Here is a 24,894-nt window from a genome sequence, read left to right as displayed (position 1 = left end):
TTTTGCGGCGTCCTCGACAAGACAGGGGGAGGGGGGGGGGGCGTTTATAGAAATTCTTTTTGAGAGTCATTAGTACGAACTTTACAGATTGAAAAGAAAAGGTGAAAGTCATCAAGTAAACGATAAGCCTTCACGTTCTCCACAAAATCCTCAGAAATTTGATTCCTTTTTTTTCAAAGGAGGGCAATGAAATGTACCAAACTGTAAAACGCACGTGCAAAGCGTGCAGTGAAATAGTTTATGCTAATTAAACTTGTCTTTGGGTGTTCCTGTTCTCTCGTCAGAGCTCCCTATCTTCTCAAATGCCTCGAGGACCTTAAATGCTCATAGGAAGAAAAGGTAAGAAACTGTCATTTTTTCAAAGAAAAGATCTGAACAAACATGTTCAATGGTAAGCTAGAAAAGGCAAGCGCCATGCTTTTCCGATTCCAACTCCATTAAACTTGCAGCCATACCGTGTTTTGGGAGCGTAAATTTTCTTCATAAACAGAGCAAAAAGCACTATAGGAAGGCGAACCTTGTATTGGCCGTTAAAATCACAATCGAAACTGCGCAAGCGTCGCACGTTTCAATGTTAAGAGACCAGAGCATTCAATCCCCACGCCTGCCATCAAGTTTCTCTCATTATCCCGACATCATGAGGCGATTAGCATGCTGGTCCATGGCTTAGTAAAGTCCAACGTTCTGGATGGGAGTCCGCAAGTCTACCGAAAAACTGTGTGTAACCCGGTTACACAGCTTGGCCTCGAACCTGCGAACAAACCCTACGCCGACGTGCCGCTACGTATAGCGACAATCTCAGTCGACTTTTTCCTTAACCTTCCCGAACGATAACATCAATAGCTCTTCTTTCTTCTCTCCCTCCGCGAAATTGCCATGTCTGCTAAATGGCCACCGCTCTTCATTATCTCCAATATAGGATGCAGACGGTTAAGATAATTTTCCCCCTTTATTCGGTTCGTAGTCGACTAAATCCCCATAGCTGTTTTTATGCTCTAGGGTCACGCTTCGAACCGATCTAAAACGGCGGGAATTTTCCCGCCAATTTTTTTTCAGCTGGTGCGCGTACCTTGCTCTGCAAATTTTTTCGACTAAAATATGCGCACGAAATAAATATTTTCATCTTAACCCTTCAAAATAAACTGAGGTTTCCCACGAGAGAACAAGTCAACGAAAGCTCCGGGACCCAAAATGTTGAGAATACTCAGAAGAAAATGATTTTAGTCGAGGTAAGACTTTGAATACACAGGACAAACAGCGACTCGCGAACATCCCAAAAGTATTAGACATCAAATCGTTAGATATTTGGTCAAAAATAGCTTTATTAAATACCAATTGAGGTTTACATTCTAAAAATACTTCGCCAAAACGTTCAGAAGTACATTGTGTGTAATAAAGGTACTTCAAGCTAGGACATAAATATTGACAATGGACGAAAATCGAAATTTACTGAATGAAGGTGCCATTAATTTTGAAGGAATCCTTACAAGCCTTAAGAGAAACAATTACGGCTCAAGGAACAAAGGGGAATATAATGAATGGGCAAAAACAATAGCTTTGAAAGCATCTTAGTAAATTTCTTTACCGTAGTCGGCAAATAAAATTGAAGGTTTTCACGCCGACAAAGTGAGCGTACGACAGTCAATGGCTCCTTTTCTTTCTTCACGATAAAACCAATCTAGTTATAGGGTAGTTCGCCCATATTGAACAATTACGACAGCGAAACGTTACATTATTAAAAGTACCGTTTTCGTTGGCGTTGCTTAACTGGCGTATTGGAGAGATTAATTGTCTTAGTTAATTAACTTAGTTCGCATTTTAGAATTGTAATCTATTAAAATGTTTTTAGAAATGTGTTTTATTTTCATAATTAATAGTTTTTAATTGGACGAGTAATTAATTTGTTAAGTACACGACCCCACAAGCTTTTCAGCTTTAATCCTTATCGTGTATAAATAAAGATTCTATTCTAGATTCAGCATCGCGTTAACGGCAAACGGTCAAGCTAAAATTTGCGCTTTGTCAAAAATTAAGGAAACCTGTTTGATTTTAGCTTTCTTGCCTGTTACCCACAGAGGGGTGGGGAGAGGAAACAAGTAGTGGACACCATTAGGAATAGACAGAAGAGATGGCTAGGGCACACACATTAAGACATGGTGATCTACTGACAATAGACCATATAGACTGTCATTTAAATATTCTTTTGTTTTTATTCAAATTAGCCCTTGATGCCACGTTCTTGAGCTGAAAATTCAAAAGAATATTTTGCCTTGAACGAGGCATCAAGGTCTAATTTGAATAAAAACAAAAGAATATCTAAATAGCGGCCATTTTGGAATAAGGTGTTTTCGTATTCTCAGCATCGGACTAAAACGAGCTTGTAATGCATGGAGGCTAATGCGGGGAATACGTTAAAAAGAATTTGCATTTGAAAAGATTTCCCAGCATTGGGAAAATTGAAGGCAAGAGATCCCCAGGGCGACGGAGAATAGGGATGTTGGACTAAGTCAACAATGGTGTGCCATGGACAGACGGCAAAAGGACTGGAACTGCCTTATGCCAGAGCGCGCGCGCACACACACACAGACATCCACAGAGAGGGAAGTGAGAATAAGTGAATTTTCGTGCTTTTATGACAAGCAACAGCCTTTTAACGTCTGTCGTAAACGCGATGCTTAATCTCTCTATCAAGCTCCAACGGCGAAGACGATTAAACCTGATTTAAGCAACAAGAATGGCGACGAGAACGTCACAACTTTGCACATCTATTGGGCAAAATCAATAGCTTTGCACTCCCTGCACGTGCGTTTTTCACTTTTGTCAATTTCTTTGCCATCGTCTGCGAAACAACGCGAAATAGCTAAATTTGAGGTTTTATGAAGCACGTCAGCACTTGAAGTAAATTTTCATTGTCTCCCCTATAATTAAGCGCCGTTGCACCCAGTGTCAATCTTGAGGAACTACCACGCTCTTGTGATATCAAAAAGGTTGAAATAGTCTAGGGAGTTTAAAAAACGACGACGGCTACGGCAATGAAAACGTCACTTCCAAATACAATTTCACGCTTTCAGATGTCTTTAGCGCTTACTCGATCTTGTCCGCGTTGTACAGTGTAGGGGAATCATCCCACAACTTGATTCGAGCGGTTCTGAAGTAAAGACAAACACTGAACGATTCCGACTCTTGTATGCGCACGTTGTTGTCAAAACGTCACATTTCCCTTTTTTCACTACGTTGTTTTGCTGGATACGTCAAAGAAATGTACAAGAAACGCGTGCTGCACACGCAACACGATTATCTTTCCTCTTTTAGCCAATAATATTATCGCTCTTTGGTGTTGTCGCTAAATTAACCGTCGTCGTTTCGTAAACTCCCTATTAGAGAGCTTACGAAACGAGGACGACGACGGCTACGAGGACTTCCTTTAAGAATAGAAGTTCGCGTTATTCATATCACTACGAAACTATTTCATGTCGTTTCGCGTTAAAAATGTATAGTGACTGTCGAGGAATTAAAACTGGTATGAGTGGGTTGGAAGCGTAGAGAGAGAACTGAAAATTCATCGTCGTATGCTAACGTCCCCTCCACAGAACCTTGAATTTGGTCATTTCACGTCGTCATGTAGCAAAATGTAAAACGCACGTGCAGAGCCATTGTTTTTGCTCACTAAACCTATTGTTTTGTAGCGTCGTCGTTGCCGTCCGTTTCGTAAGCTCCCTAATGTTTTGCGGCGTCCTCGACAAGACGGGGGGGGGGGGGGGGGGTTTATAGAAATTCTTTTTGAGAATCATTAGTACGAACTTTACAGATTGAAAAGAAAAGGTGAAAGTCATCAAGTAAACGAAAATCTTCAGAAATTTGATTCCTTTTTTTTTCAAAGGAGGGCAATGAAATGTACCAAACTGTAAAACGCACGTGCAAAGCGTGCAGTGGAATAGTTTATGCTAATTAAACTTGTCTTTCGGTGTTCCTCTTCTCTCGTCAGAGCTCCCTACCTTCTTAAATGCCTCGAGGACCTTAAAAGCTCATAGGAAGAAAAGGTAAGAGACTGTCATTTTTTCAAAGAAAAGATCTGAACAAACATGTTCAATGGTAAGCTAGAAAAGGCAAGCGCCATGCTTTTCCGATTCCAATTCCATTAAACTTGCAACCATACCGTGTTTTGGGAGCGTAAATTTTCTTCATAAACAGAGCAAAAAGCACTATAGGAAGGCGAACCTTGTCTTGGCCGTTAAAATCACAATCGAAACTGCGCAAGCGTCGCACGTTTCAATGTTAAGAGACCAGAGCATTCAATCCCCACGCCTGCCATCAAGTTTCTCTCATTATCCCGACATCACGAGGTAATTAGTATGCTGGTCCATGGCTTAGCAAAGGCCAACGTTCTGGATGGGAGTCCGCAAGTCTACCGAAAAACTAGGAACTGTGCAGTGCCCGTGTAACTTTTAGCGAGTCGTTTGCCGTCTGGAGTGGGATCAGAAAATGCTACAAGTTCTCTGGGGATGACGCAGCCGTAGATAAAATTCATCCTAAAAAGACAAAATACACTCAGAATGAATGGATCTTGTCAAGGGTAATGAAAGACGGACTTAGGGTGCTGTCAGCTCGAGGTTAAAAAGAGCTAACTTGCCAAAGACGCACAAACTGTGATTAATCCCTTTCTTTGGGTTTTTTTGGGGTCTCAAGATGCCATGCATGGGTTTCACCTTTGAAACTGTCGAGGGCAATACCTATTTAAAGTTAAGCTCTTTTTGGCATTGTTATGGAACTTCCCCGGTAACACTTAGTTTAGTGAATGATGCTCATACGACATTGCTTTCCTATGGGAAATTCCAATTTTTGACAACGACAGTGGCATCCCATATCAGCGAAACATGAACTACATGTACAGTTCATACAAATGGAAGTACATAGAGGAACCTTTTTATACAAATAAAACTATAGAGCCATTTATGGTTTATAGGCTGATAAACCACGCGGGATGTTGGTAGAACACGAGAAAAATTCGTAAATCACGAGCCGCCGTTGTTCCAACATCCCAAGTGGTTTATCATGCCTATAAACCATGGAAATATGTGGTCTTTGCTTTTATATAATAATTCAGAAGACGCGCGATTTTTCCATGAGTTTACTGGCACAATAAGACATGGCTGATTGACCAATGAGAGCGCGCGCATTGATTTGTTTATTATATAAAAATATATAGAATATGGCTATATTTATTGAGTTCTTACCTAACACAGTCAAGTAAACGCGTGGCAACCTTCTTCCGTCTGTGCTGACTGTGAACCCAAATGCGACTGATACCACACTGGGCTAACTGAGGAGTTGTGCTAAGAACAGGAAAACCACTTGAATTTCTAAATTTGAAGGTGTAAGCGTTCTAACACTGCTTTTAATAGTGGCCATGCCAGAAAAAAACATTATGCACTTTTAAATGACACTAAGTTCTAAGGAACGAAGCAGAGCACCAGGTTTGGAATAGTGGTGTAGGACCTTTCTCTCTCCTCAATCAGGTGATCTGGTGACGTAATTCGGAGGACTAGGGAGAAAACTTTTAACGCCGTATCCCACAACCGCGCGCGGCCTTAGGTGTTGTTTCCAAACTCTCTGCAGTAGTGCCATCGCCAAAACTCAACAGATCATTAGGTGTCTACCACGTTTCCTGTTACTGAATGAACATTCAAGTAGACCTGACAAGATCTAACCTCACCTCTGCCATGTTGAATTCGAAAATATTAAAGGCCGCGCGCAGTTGTGGGATAGGGTGTTAAATTTTTTTCTCCCCAGTCCTCCGAATTACATCACCAGATCACCTGGAAGCTAACCAGAACCCTCCTTGTCTTTCCTTTGCTACTTTAACCTGTTCTCCCCTCCCTAATTATCCTCTCTACTCCCCCACCCTTCCCTACCACCCCAATTCCCACCTCTCCCCCAACCCAAACCTGTGCCCCACAAACAGCCTAGGGAGGTCTCCTTACCCATCCTATCCTGTTCCCACACATTCTACCCTTTTTCCTCACACCCTACCATGCCACCCCACAATCTACCTTTCCCTCCCATCCCCTACCCTGTCACTTTACACACCCTACCCTGTTCCCCTTCCATAGACCACTCTAGCCTGTTCCCACATTTTGCTGTTAAGAACATGACCGATCCTACTGCAAATTCAAACGCATTCATGAAGCATGATCCAAAAACATGATTGTTGTTATGAAGGGAAAAGAGTCAGCCTTATTACTAAGCACCTTTGATTGAAAAACATATAAAAATAAAAACAAAATGACAAAAGAACTGTCCTTCTACAGAAATAATCATTAATCACTCAGCAACAAGCAACAGTGGATAGTGGTTCTATTTTGAACCACAACGGCAATAGAACAGTTTAACAGAAACGCTAATAGACCATGTTCTTGACAAATTGAAAACAGGAGGCAATTTTAGCACCACGAGAGAGTTCAACATTCCTCACCAATAGTTTCAGTCACACTCATGTCTGAAATCCCTGTGTTGCATTTTTTAAATAATAGTTTAAGATATTGTTAAAAAAGTTAAACTATTATTTTCTTCCCAGTGTTTTTACTAAAAATTCCATAGAACAGATTATGACATCAACAGAACAGATTATGACATTAATCAATTTTACTTTAAATGAAACCACGTTGTCTCGCAGTGATGAGCGCAAATTTCTATTGCGTTGAGAAGCCTGAAAAATTTTTTTTACTTTTTTTACTTTCTTTGGGTGTTCAAAAGGTTTTCAAGTCGTAGTACTAAAATTACAACGAAATTACTTAATTGTGAGTATATACGACATGCATTCGTACTCACAGCTGCCAGGAAATCACAAGAAAAAGCTCTAGAATTAGGTACAGTACATGTACATAGTATAGAGTCACCTGCAACACCAAGCAGCAATTTGTTTCTCAGGAGTTGATGATTCCCCTGGAGAAGGCAACACTGGATATCCCTAAGAAAGAAAATCAATATTGAAGCATTGTCCAATTGTACACTGACAGTTGCTTGCCAAAATTGACCTTGTTTTGATAAGAACTTAATATCTTACATGATATAATTACAATGGTGATGTTGATGATGAGTTTATTGACCCTCTTCATGGTTTTCAACTAAATTACCAGGGAAGTCTGAAATCTGCAAATTCTGTAGCAAACAAGTATGCAACAACATGACCATGTGAGTGCATCATATCCACGACTGAAACTCGTGAGTTGCGGTAGCAAGCTTGCAAGAAAACCCAAGAACCTTACATTCTGGACGAACTTGTTGCTATCTTGATCAGAACACTGCAATAATGCTGATTTCTCACAACCCAAAAGTGCATCCTTGTAACAATGGCCCGGAGAAATTGCTGGTATGGCAGCACCATACTGTACATCCAGTCTCGTTGTCATTTCTAATCTACATGTACATGTAGGTGGCTAAGCACGCACCTATAAAAGGGGCTATTTTGTTAACAAAAATAAATCTTCCCCACCAAACATAATTATAAGTACAGCATAGGTGTGATGTTCAGTCTGATGGCAAAAAAACTTACAATAAAGTTAACCCACCTGATCTATTTGAACAGCAACAGCACAGCCAACAACTTTTCTCACAGAAATAAAGAGGAATGTCTAGAAAAAGATGCACAAAATTGGTTTTGCAGACAGGCAATCAAACACCTTCCAACCAGAGAAGGCCACATTACATCTTATGGCAATAGCGGTGACAGCGTTAAATTCCTTGGTTATTGCTTCCAAGTGAACTTAACCCATTGACTCCTGGGGGGTTTCCCATTGACGAGTAAAATTGTCTGGCGTTAGACAGAGTAAAGGTCAGGTTTTGGCCAGTACAGGCATCAAAGGGTTAATCCATGGACACCTGGGGGTGAGACTTGAGAGATTTTACTCTGTCTAATGCCAGATGATTTTCCTCGTCAACTGGGAGTGTCCTTGGGTGTCTAAGGGAAGTCAATGGGTTAAAAGTCATGTCAAAAATACAGGCCTAACATAAATCAATACTCTGCAGTGTTTCTTCACCTTGGCCTCAGTCTTTCCACTTGGAGCATCAGCAACAAAGCCCAGCTCACTGTCAACAACTTTGCGCACCTCCTCAATCTACACAAATGAATAAAAAAATAAAAATTACTTATCAGTCACTGAATTATCAAGCAGAATATTCAACAAAAAAAATTAATCGAAAACCTTTCTAAGATGAAGAGGGTGAGCATCCGGTCCAACCATTATAACTCTGCCGTCATGATATTCCTTGGCAACACATTCATTTTTCCAACCCTGTAGAAAAATGGCATTATTGAAATGCAAATATTATAATAGGTTTACTTAACGCACACTGATTGTGTTAGTAACACTTCAAGGTTTTATGTACATGTACCAAGCTTGCAAATAAGCACCAGCCGGACCTTTGTCCGGTAAATTGGAGGTTTTGACTGGCAAACTATCAGTCTGACTGGACAGGCTGACCGCAGTCTTCTGTTAATGCAAAATGAAAATACCAGTACGTTATTATTTAAACTCAAGAAAGCCAGATGCAAAGGAGGCCTTTTAATACATATTATAGTCATAATGCATAATGGCTGAGTTTCATTTTGATTTGTTTTCATTTGCAGCTTGCATTTCAGGTCGTCTTACTGGCAACGCTCTGCTGAAAATGTAAACACTCCCGCCCATATTTCAAAGTTCACAAAAAGAGTTTCACAAAATCATTTACACTGATTTAAATTAAATAACACTACATGTACAATGTACTGTGGGATCAACAGTGGCACTGTTCCACAAATGTATGTTGTTTGTGTTTTTTTATAGGATAGATAAGATTTTATGACCAGTTTTACAGGGAATTTTCAGGGACTTGAATTACATTCCTCACTGTGATTTCAGTAGCTAAATTAGAAAAGTTAACGTTATTCAGGATTTGAACAAGTGTATTTTGTTCAACTGGAATGACAAAAAACAAAAGCAACAACATAAGAATAGAATGGCAAAACATCATTTCTGAGTTATTACTTTGCCAAAGCATTTCACATGATGCTCCAATGTTGGTGGACTGTCCGTGGTCCGCCAATATGGCAGCTGGTAATCAACGGTACATGTACATGTGTATGAACACATCTCGTAATGTACTTGAAACAATTAAACTTCTGAGAATCATAGGAAGAGACATGTTTTTCAACCAGCTCTGTATCATGGGGTCACGAAAGGTGACAATTTGGAAATTCAAAATGCTGTATTTTCGAAACGAAAGACGTTACCGAAATGGAAAAACGTTATATTTCTGGCTCATCTTCAACCCTCGTTTGGACAAAAATTCAGAAGACCTTACGATTTTCAATTTGTAATTTCATGATGTCACTGTGGAAACCATCTTGGATTTTCAGCCCTGTATTCTTCAAATAACCCATCCTGTACTTTGTATTTTCTGGAGCTGAACTAGCCTTATCATGTTGAATTAACATTGTAACCTGCTCCTTGACAATAATTATTGGGATACATGTACACGTACTTTGTCTAATAAACTAAATAACCTACAACGGGAAGAGAATCCGACTGGTGTTATGGAGGTCATGTGTTTCATAACTTTCAGTTGCCTCTTTACCTCTTCTCAATCAAATACAGTAACATAATTATCATCCCACTAAACTAATGGACTAAATTCTTATTTTTAGAGACAAGACACAGCTTACAGTGAATCTCAGCCCACTGACAAAACTCTTGTGATGCCTGATATGTGCTGCTTCGTCCTCTGGCTGAGCTTTGGTGTAAACCATACCACAGGTAGGACAAGTCACATGACCAAAATCTTTCTGACCTAAATCCTGTTAGGCAAAACATATTTTGTGAAATGTAATTTAAAATGAGATGAGATGGCATATTTAAGCCACTTTTATCAAAACTCATCAGTCATGTCTTCATATGTATTAACTGTATTTTAAACGTTGGCTACTAGCAATAAGAAAAATAAATTATTGTTGTTGTTGTTGTTATTATTATTATTATTATAATCATTATTATCACTTGTAATCCTTGGCTTGCTTGTTTAGTCTCTGAAGCACCGGGTCCAACCCATACTCCTTAGGTACCAAAACAGTTCACTTGATTGAGAGAACCTTTCTCAAGATGCAAGCTGATCCCAGAAGAGCAATTTTTTGGAGCTCATCAATGCTGACTGTGCCTGGAACCTTGTCAACACACTTTTCCAGTCCCTTCTTAATGGCCCCAAGTGCACCAATGACAACTGGGATTGTCTCTGTTCTCATTTTCCACATTCTGGCGATCTCAATCTCTATGTCTTTATACTTAGAGAGTTTCTCGACTACCTTAACGGATGTATTTCTGTCTGATGGAACTGCCATATCTATAATCAGACATTTCTGAATCGTGTGATTCCACTGGCCACTGGCCAGTTTGTGTTGAGTTTTCCTTAAAAGCCTTTCATACATCTACATGTATGCATATGCACCTACAGCTGTATAGCACTTCAAATATACATGTACATTTACTTCAATTATTGATTCCTTTCACAGGAACACATTAATGTTTTATGAGCACAACAAAGAGCACACTTTTGAATATTAAAATTCAGTCCTAAACAAAATGCATCATCTCGAGGCTCTGGGGAATACTAAACTCGTACAAATCCTTATACATGTATTTATTGCCCAGAGCCTTGAAATGATACCTTTTGTTTAGGACTGAATTTTAATATATCGAAAGTGGGCAATTGACCTGCTCCCAATTGTGTGGCTTCAATGCTCAGTTGGTCAGCGGTTAGAATTCTGTTAAAGGCATATGTGCAGGTACAGTACATGTACAGTAAGTGTAAGGATCACTCCTTTACTTTGTACAAATGTCACTATTGAGAATGAAAGAGTCAAAAAATACATATAATTAAATGGCTGTAGAAGCTGTTTAAATGTTTCAGTAATATTATTATTTAATTCTAGATAGCCCTCTGTTCTCACTGCAATAGCTTGGTAACGATAGCCAACAGCGGTATAATAATGACAGCTCTTAATTCTGCAAGCTCTATTTACATGTAATGCCTTACCAAATACATTTGCTCCTGCTTTTTCCCTGGCTTTTTTCTTCTGGGAGGAGACAGCCTAAGGAAAAAAGGAAACCACACTTAACGATGTTATAATATCATTAGTGAATAGAGGAACCATGCTTATTCACCTGTGGTGTTCCACTGTGTAGTTCCATTTCCCCCTTTGTTTTCTACTGATTAAGACACATTAACCAAAACAGAAAATCAAAGGAAAATAAATTACACATAAAAGGAGAATCAGTGATAAGATTAAACTAGAACACAAATGGAAAGGATAAACATGTACAAAAATAATGGCTAAAGTAAGATAACAACCTAACCTGTTCCTCATCTCAGATTTTTCTGTTGATGACATCCTGTAGGACGAGATTCCATTATCTGCAGACCTTGCTTTACTTCTGCACCCTGTTGTACTCCTGAAATATTTTGTTATAGGCACTTGACATTCCGGGGAACTTTTTGCTGAGCTGGAGTCTGTGCCCCTTTCCAAGAGTTTCAGAGTGTTGCCATTCTCACTTGTATTTGGAGATGATGATGAAAATGACAAACTTGATGGTGATTCATCAGTGACATTGGTAAAATGGACACTTTCTGCATGAACATTTCCCATTATCTCATGAGAATCACTCTTTTCAATGTATGGGTTATTGTCATCGGAGTCAGTGAAATTGGCAAAGAGGTAGTCATTTCCATATTTCTCTAAAATCAAACCAGCACTGGCAGGACCAGGTCCACTACAGAGACTGGTCCCTGAGGAAACTGATTCAGCTTTTTCTGAATTTAACAAGAGACTCTCTTCAGATCCTTGTGACGAACAGCCATCGACTGGTTTTACATGTTCTTCTGATCCAGATTGTAAAGTTGATGAACAGATACTCTCCTCAGATATTCCTTGAACACCTATGTTCTCCATCCCACAAATATATTTGTTTTCATCAATGATTTTGACATCACTAATAAAAGGTTCATTGCACATATATTTCTTCTCCAATAGGTCTATACACATTTCAGTTTTCCCATGTTTCTGGTTTCCACTTTGTGTGAGTTGCCTTCCAGTATTACATGTACCTGTCTTCTGCTTTTTCTTGCCTTCAGAAGAGTTGCCTTGCTTTTTGCATTTCCTTTTGACTCTGGTAGAATTCTTGGCAATAATGTCATCTTCCTTTCTCAACACTTCCTGTGCATCAAGAGTAAACAATTTGACCTTTGGAGTCAACCTTTGTTTTCTTAAGCTATAAAAGTTTGCAGGCATGAAGCCATTTGAAGGTGATTCAACGTCGTTGACTTCTAAGCTACCATCTTCTTCTTTGAAATCACCAGAGCAAATGATGTTTTGACCAGAAGAATAAACTTTTTTTAACGAGTGACAATCAACTCCAACAGTTTTCATCTTGTTGTTAAAGTTACAGTCAATGTCAGTCAACAAATCTCCATGTGTCAACATCACATTGACTTTCTGTGCCATGATAGTTGCCCTAAAACAAATGTATAAATAAAGACAGCAAAGTTAGCTAATGTATGCATACACTGTACTCCTGGGCCCTTGTTTTTCAAGATTGACTTCTTCTAATGTAACGGTTTGCCGAACATCAGTGTTGAACAGCATTCAGAAGTAGAGAAATAAACTCCTCGTCTAATTTTTAATCTGGGCTTAGCGTTTATTGGCTTTTGAACAACTGGGCCCTGGTGCCAAAGGATCAGAGGGGGTTTCAATAAAATTTGAAGTTGGCAGGTGGTTTGAGCAGGGGTGTCTATGGGCAAGCTCTTTTTAAAAGAACGCTACCAAATGCCACATCTCAAAAGCAAACTAATATTGATGATTTCATGTTGTCTTTGTCCAAATGATTTTAATCTTAGGCATGCAAGAATCTGCCTTTAATTTTTTCAATTTTGGAAATAAAAAGTAGACTTCTACTAGTGAAGTAGCCATGCTTTAAATAAGCTTTCGTTACTTATTGAAACCACTGGATAAGGGTCTTCTGTTCTCCCAGCAAGGAAAATATTCCTTGTACCAAGCCAATTACAACACCTGTTTGTGTAAAAATGAAGACAAAAAGGACATAATAGTGCTTACTAGATGAACTTAGATGCTTGAACCTTTCTCCCTGTATGTTGAATGACTCTTGTATAACATTAGACTGAATAGCCATGGTGCATCGTTTTGAGCAGTGTTGAAAGTCTGGTATGCTATTATTGTCTGGGGTCTAAGGTTTTTAACTTGTCCATTTTACATTTTCATGTGCTAACTTTCAAATCTCATTCATCATAAGCCTCCTTAACAGAGTTTGCAGTCGTTTTTAATTCTTTAACACCTCATACATCAACTCCTAGCCACTCAAATGCAGGTGCATAGGATGTAAGTCTTCTTGTAATAATAAAGCTTACTGCGCTCCGAATATCTGAAAGTCAAGAGCCCTAGATCTTGAGAAAATTGTTTACTTTTTAATACTTTTTGATAGAACACAACAAAGACTACCTACTTGTTTTGTGTGGAGCAGGATCCTTTGGACACGGTGAAGGCCCTCCGCTTACCATTTCGAAATTGACACCTGGTGTATAGAAATTAATAGCAATGACGATTTCCGGTAGTAGAGCCAAACCAAAACTTAATTTCTTCAATTAATTTTTTGAGGCATAGATCTTATGTCACAGCTTTGAGAGAGAAACCTAAGTTCTCGTTATCATGATCTTATCCTACTATAGATAAAACGATGAAATCGTTCTTATGCCGAAAACGGAACGCAAGATTTCCTTCGAGACCTATAAACCCTCACAGGCATCCGCCATTTTGTAAATCGAACAGTGCATCAAGTTTCGCGCGCAACTCAGCCTTCAAAACATTCTGGGATTTCATTCCAACCTAGTTCCCAGAGCCTTCTCAATACCCGCCGAATCAAGTTGGATCTCACAAATCCAAGATTGTGTACAAACCGTGTTTCTCGGATTGCAATGACTTTTACTTTGGTAAAACGAAAAATCGTTCACATGACCGGAAAACGGATCATTGCAGAGCCCCTGCAGGAAACATTTACACTTCCTGAACTTCCGCTGTTGCGGATCACACAATCAAAACCGGTCACAACATTATGTGGGACCATCTTGAAGTCTGGGCAAATGGACAATCTGATTTACACTGTAAAATAAAAGAAACCTTGCTAATGCGCGAACCTAAACCAACGTTAAACGGGGTGTTAAGGACGGTGACTACTATTGTTACTGCGCATCTCGAGATACTCGGATTTCCTATCGGCGGTGCTCATTAATACAGGGATATTTTTGCGCGGTTCAAAACTATTCGGAGAAAGCAGAACTTAGCAAGTGCCCTTATTATCCAAAAAGAAAATTGGGGGTAACCATGCATTTTTCAGAGATAATTAAGCTTCAATTTGGAAAAGGACGCCATACATTGCTTTCTAATTTAAAGCTCTTTACCAATATTGTTGATTAATTATCTTCGATAAATGCGTGGTTACCACCAATTTTCTTTTTGGATTTCAATAACACTTGTTAAGATCTGCTTTTCCCGCATATTCAGTAAACCGCGCAAAAATACCTTTAAATTAGTAGACACCGTCCTTAAAAGAAAAAGTTGGCAGTGAGACACCTTAGCTTCATTAACATATTAACCAAGCCAATTTTCACTGCTTATATTACATTTATTAGTATTTATTTAGTCAAGAGGATTGTTCTTAATCTAGTTACTAGTCTCCCTCAAAGCTCTACACATTTATAATTTTTAAAAATTTGTTCAACCGTCACTTCTGGAGATGGATGTTGTAATGGTATCATACGGAACGTCAAGCTAAAATGCACGATAATATGTTTATCACCGCAGTTTGTTTATTGTTTTTGAGTATTCTCAGTTAATGTTGTAGCGCTTTGTAGGCATTAACTGATTCACCATAATTGCCTCGGTAAGTGGATCAGCCTTGGTGAAATCTTCATAATTATTTACTTTTTCACTTTATAGAAATGTACTCATTTTTAAATATCTGCCAAAGGAAAGAAAATAATCCGCCTAAATCCTGCATCTTAGCCACGCCTTTTTGGGCCTGATGAAATGGGGTGAGGTAACCCAGCGAATTGTGCTCGTCGAGCGAAAACAAAGGCCTGCAATCATTGTCTGTCACCAGTTGTGATAGAGGTTTGTTAACTTTGAGATTGTGGACTTATTCAGAAAGTGGTGTACCTTGTGATGTTGAAGACCATGATTCCGCAAATCATGAACACTGCGGTACTGTGCCACAATCATACACCATAGAAAGGCAGGACCATTCTATTGCACATTGTTCTTTATTATAAATTCACTCATTACTTACAAAGGACAAAGCACAGATATGATCGAGTTATGTTCATACATGAAGTGCACTTCATTTTTACAACAATTTGCATAATCAATATATTAGTTGGCTTCCAATCTCCTGTCATCGAGTAGGGATTTGAGGCTGCGATTTGTTGTGCAAGTTCTAGAGGGAGTGTAGGTCATGGTAAGCTCCCAATGCTATCACTAAGAAGTTCAGCTGCCTTTCTATACGAACTCATCTTGCGCATACCAGTGCAACTACGAGTAAAGCACTGAAAATCTGACAGTGAAAATAAGACGGTGCAGTTTTTATTTTCAGTCTAAATTAAAACCAGAATCTCATGCATGACCTTGTAGCGTTTAACTCTGGTCCAGAGCTGGAGTTTTTTTGAGTTAAAAAATATGCTTATTTGGATGTTCGTGCATTTTCCTGCGCATGCAGCTTCGATCTTATTTTTGTCCATATTTGGGCATAAAATTGCTTTCCTAAAATCCCCAGCTTTGTTCCAAGGAAAAGAGTTGCAAGTTACGCTCTTCAAGGTCGTGAACTTCTGTTAAAACTGATATAGCAGAGATAAATTAATCAATGTCGCCACGAAAATGAACACTAAAGGAAAGTCTAAAAGCAAAAAGAAATTGCCAAAAAAATTTAGTGACCTAGTATTGGCCTAATTAGTCTATTAAATACTAAGCTTTGTCAAGCACAAAAGAGACCAAAAGTCAAGGATCACATTCGCAGCAAACGTCCAGGCGCACTTTTCTCCAGCGATGGCTCGAAATTGCGTAGCATCTTGCCATCCAGCAATGCTGGTTTCGTGTCAGTTGCATTGAGAGGAAAGCGTAGCAAATTAAATCTTAATTTCACTTCCGTTAGTTGCTTTCTTTGACACAGTATGACTGCACGAGCCGTTTCTGGACGCGTTTGGTAGACGAAAGGCCCGAAATGAAAAGAGTACAGCAACAGTTCATTCTAAAAAAGACAAGTCGTTTGAAATCTACTTACTATAACAGAAGGCAAAGTCTTAGCAAGATTTTATGAATATGCGTTGAAAATGGACACTAGTAGTTTCGGGTTTTTTCGAGGAAAGCACGCCTGATCTGTTAAACAGTGGGTGCGACGTTTGCAGTGAATGTGGTACCATACCTTCCCTATGTTTTATGTGGGCATTTACGCCTACGTACTAAAGAAAAATGCGACAGAAATCGATTAAAATGCACATCGAACATGTGAAGAAACAATTTGATCGTTACAACATTGGTAACCAAAAGGAACGAAAAATGAGGAACCACATCTCTGACACCTTGAGTTCAATGGAGCCAGTGCGACGCCAAAGCAACACTGCTGTTTTGAGTGATCTACAACAACATTGGAACCACAATGCTGAGGCGGACAGGGGGATGCTTGTTGAACAATCAGTCGATTGCTGCAACATTTGTGTGTACTTGGGTTGTATTGGAAACGACCACATTGGTGCTGACCCGGAAAAGTACTGCATGGCGTAGTTTTAGGAATGACTTGATTGTGACAGCATTGTTCAGCAAAAGGAACGTAAGAGGCCAGACCACAGGGTAATATAGTGCAACTGGCTTGGACAGGAATTAGCTTATTGAAGCAACACTTGTGAACCTGTGGATTACAGGGTTGACCAGCGCAGAAAGTAGAATGTGGGTTTGTAAAACATGGGACGATCGTTGGAACCACCTGATTTTGGCAGCACTGTTGAGTCTGTGGAACGTAAAATCTTAATCCACAGGTTAATTTTGTACAGGGTGAATTGGGAGAAATGATTTGACCGTAGCAACATCTGTGACTTTGAGGACTGTAGGGAAGGCCACCACACTGGAACTGCGTCGGAAAAACTGGGCAAGGAACATTCCGAGGAGCTATTGTATTTTGGCAGCACTGTTGGGTGTGAGGAACATACAAGGCCTGTCCACAATACAGCTTGGTACAGGGGAGGTGGATGGAAATTATCTGATTGAAGCAACACTTATGTATCCGACGGTTGTATTGTAAACCACCACATATGACGGAGGCTGAGTTTTTGAAGCATGGCACAGTCCTTGGAATGGCTTGGTTGTTACAGCATCGTTGAGTGCGTGGAACATAGAAAGAATTTCCGCAACGAAGACTGGTACAACGGGCACGACGACGAATTATCTGGCCGAAGCAACATTGACGTTTCCGTGGGTCAAAAAAGAGGCCACCACACTGGAACTGGGGAAATCGTGGGCATGGCACTTTTCTGGGAGATACACGATTGTGACAGCATCTTTGGGTGCGCGGAACATAGAACGAGAGTCCGCAGCGCTTCTTGGTGCATCTATCTTTGATGCGTAAAATTTGACCGTAACAGCATTTATGAACCCGAGAATTGTATGGAAGGCCACCACACCGGAAATGTATGGGAAATGGAGTGCAGGGCATGCCCCTAGGAATAACTCGACCGTGACAGCATTGTTGGGCGTGTAACACATACGGAACCCCATTACACCGACGTCGTCGGCATCGATAGTGAATGGGCACTACCTGACCAAAACAGCACTTCTGTAAACGAGGACTGTAAAAGGAACTTCCGCATCTAAATTTTTGCAAACATTGGGTAGGTGCTAGTGTCTTTAACACAATGCGACCATTACAGCAAACGTATGATGAATGACTGTAAGGAATCCTTCCATCGCAGCAGCGTTGATTGATGGGATCGTATTGACCGCTTCTACATATCCCAAGGGCCGCTGAAGCGAGAGTGGTATTTCCACCTACGGGTTAAAAAGAAGGCAGTCAGGCTACGTAATCATGATATATAGGTATCACTTGACGATTACAGTCGGGCTTTCATGAAAAAAAAAAAGAAAAAAACCGAGACTGATGTGCAAAACTGTGCGGTCATTGAAAGCGCAAGAAAGCTCTTTAAAGTGATGGGTATGACTTATGTGTCAGTAATTCTAGAATACTCGTTCATTGCCAAGTTTCAGGACTTAAAAAGAATACCACCGCGGTCCAGAGTCACGTAGTAAGGACCTTTATTTTTTGGATATCTCGTCAAGAATGCTGAACGTAGCATTTCCGAGCTTCAAATATTTCAAAACTTCCGGCGAAGAATTCCCTCAGAACCCCAATACAAGTTAGCGTCTCTGGCAATGCTTGTTAGCCCACCCCCCTAATACAAACTACGCTCCGCCGTCCCCCGGAGTTTTCTAGAATCTAGCCGAAATGGAGTCAACGATATTGGCATTTATGAATTATTACCTTTGTCTGTCAACAAAGTGTTGTTCCCTTGGTTAGCACTATCTTCAATCGTTTCAGTCAATTCTGCATAATCTTCCTGATCTTCACTGGTCTCTGAATAAAATAATCATCTTGTTGAAAGAACTCAAACTGAAAAGGGTATAATTAGTATGTTATCCCTAACTTTAATGGTCTTAAAACTTCCATATGTCTCAGGGCCGTAGCCAGAAAAAAAATTGTGACCGAGGCAATGTCCATAGTCAAATTCTCTCCCTAGGTATTTTAGGCGTTTATGATGAGTACATTTTAAAGCCACGCTTTATTTTAAAAAATCACGAAAAAAGGACTGAGGAAAGTACCTCGGTTTGCCTCATACTGGCTACGGCCCTGTGTCTCCCACACGTTCAGTGGTATAGCAGCTAAGTCATACGTTCGACTACTGTTATAGCAAGCACTCTGATTAGAAACTAATAATCTCTAATGGAGAAAAGATACTTAGCAATGTAAATGTCACTTTATCGGAAGTAGTATTTTGCTATAAATGTTTACATAATATCTAAATTATTACTATGTAAAGAGTAGAATTTTTTACTTCTTTCCAGATGATATCTTCATCCTCTAAATTGAATATCAGTAAAGCAGAAAGGGGATTTGTCATCGTAAAATTGGAATCAACGCTGAGCAGTGTCTTATCATCTATTTATTAAAAAGTGGGTGACACTGAGACTGCTGTATTTTTTGATGAAATCGGTGGCTGAGTGGCTTCATAGCTCAGTTGGTAGAACATTGCACTGACATTGCAGAGGTCATGAGTTCAAATCCCGTGGAAGCACCTGAATTTTTCTGGTGATCCATTTCATATATCATTTCATCGTTGATTCATTCCTCAGTTCTCCCTTTCGAACCATCGATATCTTAAGAGTTTTGATCATCGCAATTATAAACGGCAGGAAATCGTGAAAAATTAAGGCTCGAACGAGATTTGAAGCCATGACCTCAGTGATGCCGGTACAGTGGGGTACCAATAGGCCATTTCTGAGTTCATGTCTGCCTCCTCTTCAAAGCGAGTCTAAGTGCGAAGTTTTTGTTATGAAAATTAGTTTTCATTCATATGTAAAGTAGAACTAATTACCATCACAAATACTTCGCACTTAGACTCGTTTTGAAGAGGAAGCAGACATGAACTCGGAAATGGCCTATTGAGCTATCACGCAAGGCGCTGGTCCCTTTTGTGAGCTTATGGTGATTCTGCAGTAGAGGATGCAGATATGCACCTTGCCAGCGGAGCCTTTCTTGAATCGTCGAGAAAGAAAGGACTCTGCAGAAATAGTGTAAGGTCTTCATTGAGTATGCGAAAGTCGTTGCTTGGAAACAATGTCTATAATGTTTATAATTGCTCACACTCTGGTGAGCTTTAGAGAGGCTCTGCTCGCAGGGTCCAGATATGAGAAGGCCATGCATATATGAAAGACATCATTTATTTGATTTGTTGATAGAACTGTTAAGATTTTATGTCATAACGACTTTCTTTGAAGCCAGATACTTTGAGCTAGTGGCTTAAACAGGATAAGCTCAATGTCTGGCCACAAACCACCAGTTATTGGAGGGCTTCCCTTGACTTTGATAGTTACCGCTTCGTGGTAACTACAAAACGTTGTCGCTGTTTATTTGTGATAGAGTTTCAGGTGACTGTCTACAATACAACTGATCTACAGTAAGAAACTACAGCAATGTATCATTATTTCATCCTAAAGGTCTGAAAACTCTGATTTCTGTTTAAACGGGATAGGGAAATCGGAGAATTGTGCCTTAAACAGGGTCAGGGTTTGCGCGGCCGGGCCGCACCTCCCTATCCAAGCATCTGTTCAGTACGCCCCCCTCCCCCCTCCTCCCCGGCCTTTACCCCAAAATGTATCAAAAGAGTTATACCTTCGTTTTCATAGGTGTCTTCTTCATCCATATCCTCGCTTTCTTCATCTTCCTCTCCATCCGGGACAATGTCATTTTCCGGGTCTTCGCTGAAAGCTGAGATAGATAGATAGCAAAAATGACTTCGGGATTAGTAACTTCAAACTCTCTCTTGACAATTGCAGGACATTTAGTTAATTATCAAATGGAGAACTATTTTTGCCGCGTCTGAAGATTTACTAGCAGTGAAATAATATATTTCTCCTCATCGCAAGTAATGACTTAAAACTGAGTCAACCTGAGAAAAGGGAGCATGGATAGCGCAGTAGTGAATACACTGGTCTCCCATTATTGACCTGGGTTTAGTTCATCGGCCCAGACACAGTATCACATGTGGGATGACTTTGTTGGTTCTCTACTCTGCTGCAAGAGGTTTTTCTCCAGTTATTCCGGCTTGCCCCTCTCCTCCCTCAAAAAGCAACCTATGATTTGATTTGATTTGATTTCTGTACAGCGGTGTCCCCAAATAGAGAACGAAATACACTCGGCAATTAAATTAATTTCATTATCATTTGATGTTCTTTTCCTTACTTTTCATTGGATGAAAGCCCAGCACATGACCTGCAAATAACTGCCCACAAATAAGTGTTTTGCCGTAAATAATAAACTGCTTATGCGTAATTGAAGCCTGCGCTCTTGTGTGAAAATGGCAGTTCGTTTTCCTGAGCTTTCACAAAGTGATTTAATTGCTGGGAGTTGTGAAAAACAAACTCACTCATCGAATGATAAAACAATTTTATGAACTCGCTTATCGCAAAATATAGTGATTTGTCAGTGTCTCGCAGATTAATACTTTGCTCAACCTCGCCCAATATATGTTAACTATTATTATTATTATTATTATTATTATTATCACGAAAACATTATTATTAAGGGATATCTGTTACCTTCATCATTATCATTGCTTTCCATCTCCGCAGCGTCTTCCTTTCTTTCAAGCAAATTTTCGTCGTCTTCCATGGATTCTGAGCAAAATAAAAATTGCGACTTGCTTGAAATACGTTGCTGATGGAATGTTAATGTTAGAGCTGGTTTTGCCTGGGGTTCAGAGATTGCATTTAAAAGTTAAAATTCGTTGCTTAATGGTTATTTTATTTCAGCGACTTTACTCAGGTAGATGTCGATTCCTCGAACAATTTCAGAAAAAAATTACAACGAAATGTGAACCCCTAAATGAATGCTGATGAGAGTTTATTGGGAACGTATAACAGATTCATGAAGGCTTTCTAAGGTAAAGGTGAGATCATGATTTCGGAATGCAAAAATATAATGTTGGAAAGAACCTGACATATTGTAATTTCAAGAACTGCTCTTATCTTCTTTGATACAACCTACCCTAGGCGAAAACTTAAATATGGACAAATAACTCGGTTATATCACGAATGTCTTGAATAATCACGACTTGTAATTTTAAAATTTCGTTCGACGATGCCCTTAAAAGTAGCTCGTAGAGGCAGTGTCAGCTTTAGTGTCCTGTTTAGGTCAGAGCTTAAATTGGACGAGCTTGTAGATCGCAGTTCAGTTACCCTAATTTTATCTTCCAGTTTTCTATTTCATATCAGAATGGTCACGGAGGCATAAGCGGAGAAAACCCCCAAATTAAAAGTTAGTAATGCAGCTATCAGTAACTGATAGACTGGTTAACCCTAACCCTAACCCTAACCTTAGCCATGGCGACCTTGGTATGATTGTGTCCGTTTCTCGCAAATCCTGAAAGTTTCCAGGCCTTATTCGAATGTCACAATTCTCTCTTTATCTCAAGAACGGAGAGGTTTTAAGTCATGAATCTCCACAATCGTTTTGGTTTTTGCTATCTAAAATCTATTGTTAAAAAGACCAGCTTTCCAAAACAAGTGGATGGCAGTTTTGGGCCCCAAAAGTTTTCGGGACTTTTCGAGAAATGGACTCCTGTTTGCAAAGAGCAAGTAAATCAGAAATTATTTCATCCTTTACCGTCTTTTAGTTCTTCTGTTAACCGGTCAAAAGAAAGCTCTTCGTCGTAGGCTTGTTCATCGTTTTCCATTGTTAATTCTTCTAGGGGAGAAATCTTCTCGCTTTCTGCACTTATCGCCAAAAGAGGAAACGTAGCCAGGAACAAAACGATGGCACAAGTTACTCTCACCATCTTGAAAAGCTAATTCGCCAAGGGGAATCTCTTAGCTAGCCTTGCCGAATGGAAACTCCCTTTTATCCAGTTCGTTTCTTGCTTATATTGAGCGAACTCCCAAAATACTCATCACCGAGGACCCAGTGCTTGAGTATTCGTTGGTGTTTTAAATTGTTTTACCAGTGAACGTCATTAAACATGAAGGGTTTAAGTGTTCATCAATATCGTAATCTCTGCGATCGGCCAAGTCGGTAAACTGAGGATGAATTAGATAGATGTGGGTGTTTAAATAGATTTCTATGTTAATATCAGCCATTCGAGATATTTTTAAATGTACATTTAAAAAAAAGGTATAGAAAAGAAATTTACGAGGCCCAGAAACGGCAAACTTAGTCAATAACTATCAATATATATTTGTAAAAGTTTAGCATTTCACTCTCCTTACAAGTACTAGTGAACCTGAAACAGACCTTACTAAATGCTCGTGCAAAAAGGGAAATGCAGAACTTTGTAGCAAGTTTTCGTTTTATTAACTATTATTATTTCGTTGGTTATTCAAGTTCAATACTTTTAAAGCTTTGTATGAAAAATAACCAAGACAAGTTATGACAAAAACTATTTAAATAAGATCAAAAACAGAAAAATATGCCACTTTTATTTGACAAAGCAGGATAAATATTGAGGCAGCCATAGACTGATGTGAAACTGCTGGTTTCTGTCGTAAATTAGAGCTAGTTTCAACCGAGTGTCGCAAAACGAAAACCAAAGTAATTTTTGTGGCCAATCAAAAGGGATGGAGACAATCCGGTAAACCAATCAAAACTCGAAGTAATTTCTCGTAGCCGACACAAAGCGCGGGAAAATGTGCACGCGTGAGCCACGCTTGGTTTTGGTTTCTCTTCTGATTGGTTGAAAAAGTGGCGCGAGAACTTTGAGCCAATCACTGAGTGAAGTAATCATAAACCAAAGCAATTCGCTAATTACTTTCGACACTCAGTTGAAAACCGCTCTATTTGCAATATTAGAAATATAAAGTCACTGAGTCTGCGGAAAATTTCAAAATATAGGACAGTTTGTTTAAGCCAATCAGCACAAGGCATAGCGTCAGCGCTGTTGCCCCTGTTTGTAGTAGTTGACAATGGCGGAATTTGCCAAATTTTTCCATTTCTCAGGACTTTTTCAGCGACATCCCCGCAAATGGGAGCTTGCCAACCAGAGAGGCAAAAACCAAAACTAAAACAGCTCCAAGAATACAAAAACTTGGCTGAATGTTTTCAGAGTGCAAGTACAGCGTAACGAAACTAGAAAGTTCGAAGATATCTCTCGTCATGAGCGACATTCAGTTATTTGCTGTTTTTTTCGCTGAAATTAGAAAAAAAGGACGGTCACAATACGAACCAGAAAGTTTGGCTGTCATGCAGTGCTCGTTGTACCGTCATTCAAAAAAACTGTGGCAGAAACTACAGTATTTTGCGAGATCGTGAATTTGCAAATTCAAGGCAACAACTTGAAGAGAGCGCAGGGTTACGGAAAACGAAAAAATGCTTCTCGTGCTTTAAACGAAGCGATATTTTTAGATGCTTACATGACGGTACATATTCTGTATACGGATATTTGAACTCTCGAGTTCAATTTTTTCAGGCGCTTACGTTAGTTAACACTTAAAACGATCCTACAAGCAACTCTGAGTCACTTTCACATAATATAAAACTTAAGATTAATTTTGGAAAATTGGACATCTTTTTTAGAAAGTACTCAACTTTCACACTGGTCAGTGATTTGGCACGATTGTAAACTGCAAATTACGTTCTTTACCCAAGCATAACTTAAAACGAACCTACAAGCAATGACACAATACAAAACTTAGGATTAATTTTGGAAAAATCGACATCGTTTTAGAAAGTACTCAAAAACTTTGGTTTTATCAACGGAGTTTATAATGTAAATTGACCACCGTACAGGGATTCTAAAAGCTGAAGTTTCGAGCGTTAGCCCTTCGTCAGAGGCAATCGAGGAATTATGGGTTGTGTGTGGTTTTTATAGTAGACTAGAACACAAGGTTAGTGGTCGCAGCGGTTAAACAACAAATGAATAAAGGGGGTAGTTTCTAAAGAAACTGTGGTGCTGCGTCGGTTGGGAAGTAGTACACAAAAATTTGGTTTTATCAACGGAGTTGATAATTTAAATCGACCACCGTGCAGGGATACTAAAAGCTGAATTTGC

At 39.5% G+C, this 24,894-nt stretch overlaps 2 protein-coding genes across 4 annotated transcripts; both read right to left on the bottom strand.

Moving 5' to 3' along the window:
• Nucleotides 1–1,308: 1,308 nt before the first annotated feature.
• On the bottom strand, nucleotides 1,309–13,873 carry LOC138045392 (N-acetyltransferase ESCO1-like). Of its 3 annotated transcripts, none has more exons than XM_068891879.1 (11): nucleotides 13,545–13,848; nucleotides 11,385–12,539; nucleotides 11,193–11,237; nucleotides 11,065–11,119; nucleotides 9,701–9,832; nucleotides 8,202–8,291; nucleotides 8,037–8,114; nucleotides 7,569–7,631; nucleotides 6,897–6,967; nucleotides 5,235–5,333; nucleotides 1,309–4,529 (listed from the first exon to the last, which is right to left on the bottom strand). In XM_068891879.1, exons 2-11 carry the CDS (start codon nucleotides 12,527–12,529, stop codon nucleotides 4,406–4,408), a joined length of 1,902 nt encoding a protein of 633 aa, XP_068747980.1. In that variant the 5' UTR covers nucleotides 12,530–12,539; nucleotides 13,545–13,848; the 3' UTR covers nucleotides 1,309–4,405. The 3 variants fall into 3 exon arrangements, with proteins under 3 accessions (XP_068747980.1, XP_068747981.1, XP_068747983.1); XM_068891880.1 differs by having other exon boundaries at nucleotides 11,193–11,234; XM_068891882.1 differs by lacking the exon at nucleotides 11,193–11,237 and having other exon boundaries at nucleotides 13,545–13,873.
• Nucleotides 13,874–15,000: 1,127 nt separating this feature from the next.
• Nucleotides 15,001–22,702, bottom strand: LOC138045435 (uncharacterized). The gene is made up of 5 exons (XM_068891945.1): nucleotides 22,518–22,702; nucleotides 21,452–21,529; nucleotides 20,526–20,621; nucleotides 18,618–18,710; nucleotides 15,001–18,127 (listed from the first exon to the last, which is right to left on the bottom strand). Exons 1-5 carry the CDS (start codon nucleotides 22,687–22,689, stop codon nucleotides 16,575–16,577), a joined length of 1,992 nt encoding a protein of 663 aa, XP_068748046.1. The 5' UTR covers nucleotides 22,690–22,702; the 3' UTR covers nucleotides 15,001–16,574.
• Between the last annotated feature and the right edge of the window lie 2,192 nt (nucleotides 22,703–24,894).

Source organism: Montipora capricornis, chromosome 4, assembly GCF_036669925.1.
Source record: "Montipora capricornis isolate CH-2021 chromosome 4, ASM3666992v2, whole genome shotgun sequence".
NCBI classification, from domain to species: domain Eukaryota; kingdom Metazoa; phylum Cnidaria; class Anthozoa; order Scleractinia; family Acroporidae; genus Montipora; species Montipora capricornis.
The sequence above is the reverse complement of the archived record's forward strand: the minus strand, read 5'-3'. Positions and strand labels throughout refer to the sequence as shown.

What these genes read in the sequence shown, in the direction of transcription:
- LOC138045392 (XM_068891879.1), bottom strand. Translation starts at nt 12,529, where the DNA reads ATGGCACAGAAAGTCAATGTGATGTTGACACATGGAGATTTGTTGACT. An exon ending in ACCCTCTTCATCTTAGAAAG is followed by an intron (nt 8,115 to 8,201) that starts GTTTTCGATTAA and finishes TCATTTGTGTAG; the next exon opens with ATTGAGGAGGTGCGCAAAGT. An exon ending in GTGGAAAGACTGAGGCCAAG is followed by an intron (nt 7,632 to 8,036) that starts GTGAAGAAACAC and finishes ATCTTTTTCTAG; the next exon opens with ACATTCCTCTTTATTTCTGT.
- LOC138045435 (XM_068891945.1), bottom strand. Translation starts at nt 22,689, where the DNA reads ATGGTGAGAGTAACTTGTGCCATCGTTTTGTTCCTGGCTACGTTTCCT. An exon ending in AACAGAAGAACTAAAAGACG is followed by an intron (nt 21,530 to 22,517) that starts GTAAAGGATGAA and finishes TATTTTGCTCAG; the next exon opens with AATCCATGGAAGACGACGAA. An exon ending in AAGCAATGATAATGATGAAG is followed by an intron (nt 20,622 to 21,451) that starts GTAACAGATATC and finishes TATCTATCTCAG; the next exon opens with CTTTCAGCGAAGACCCGGAA.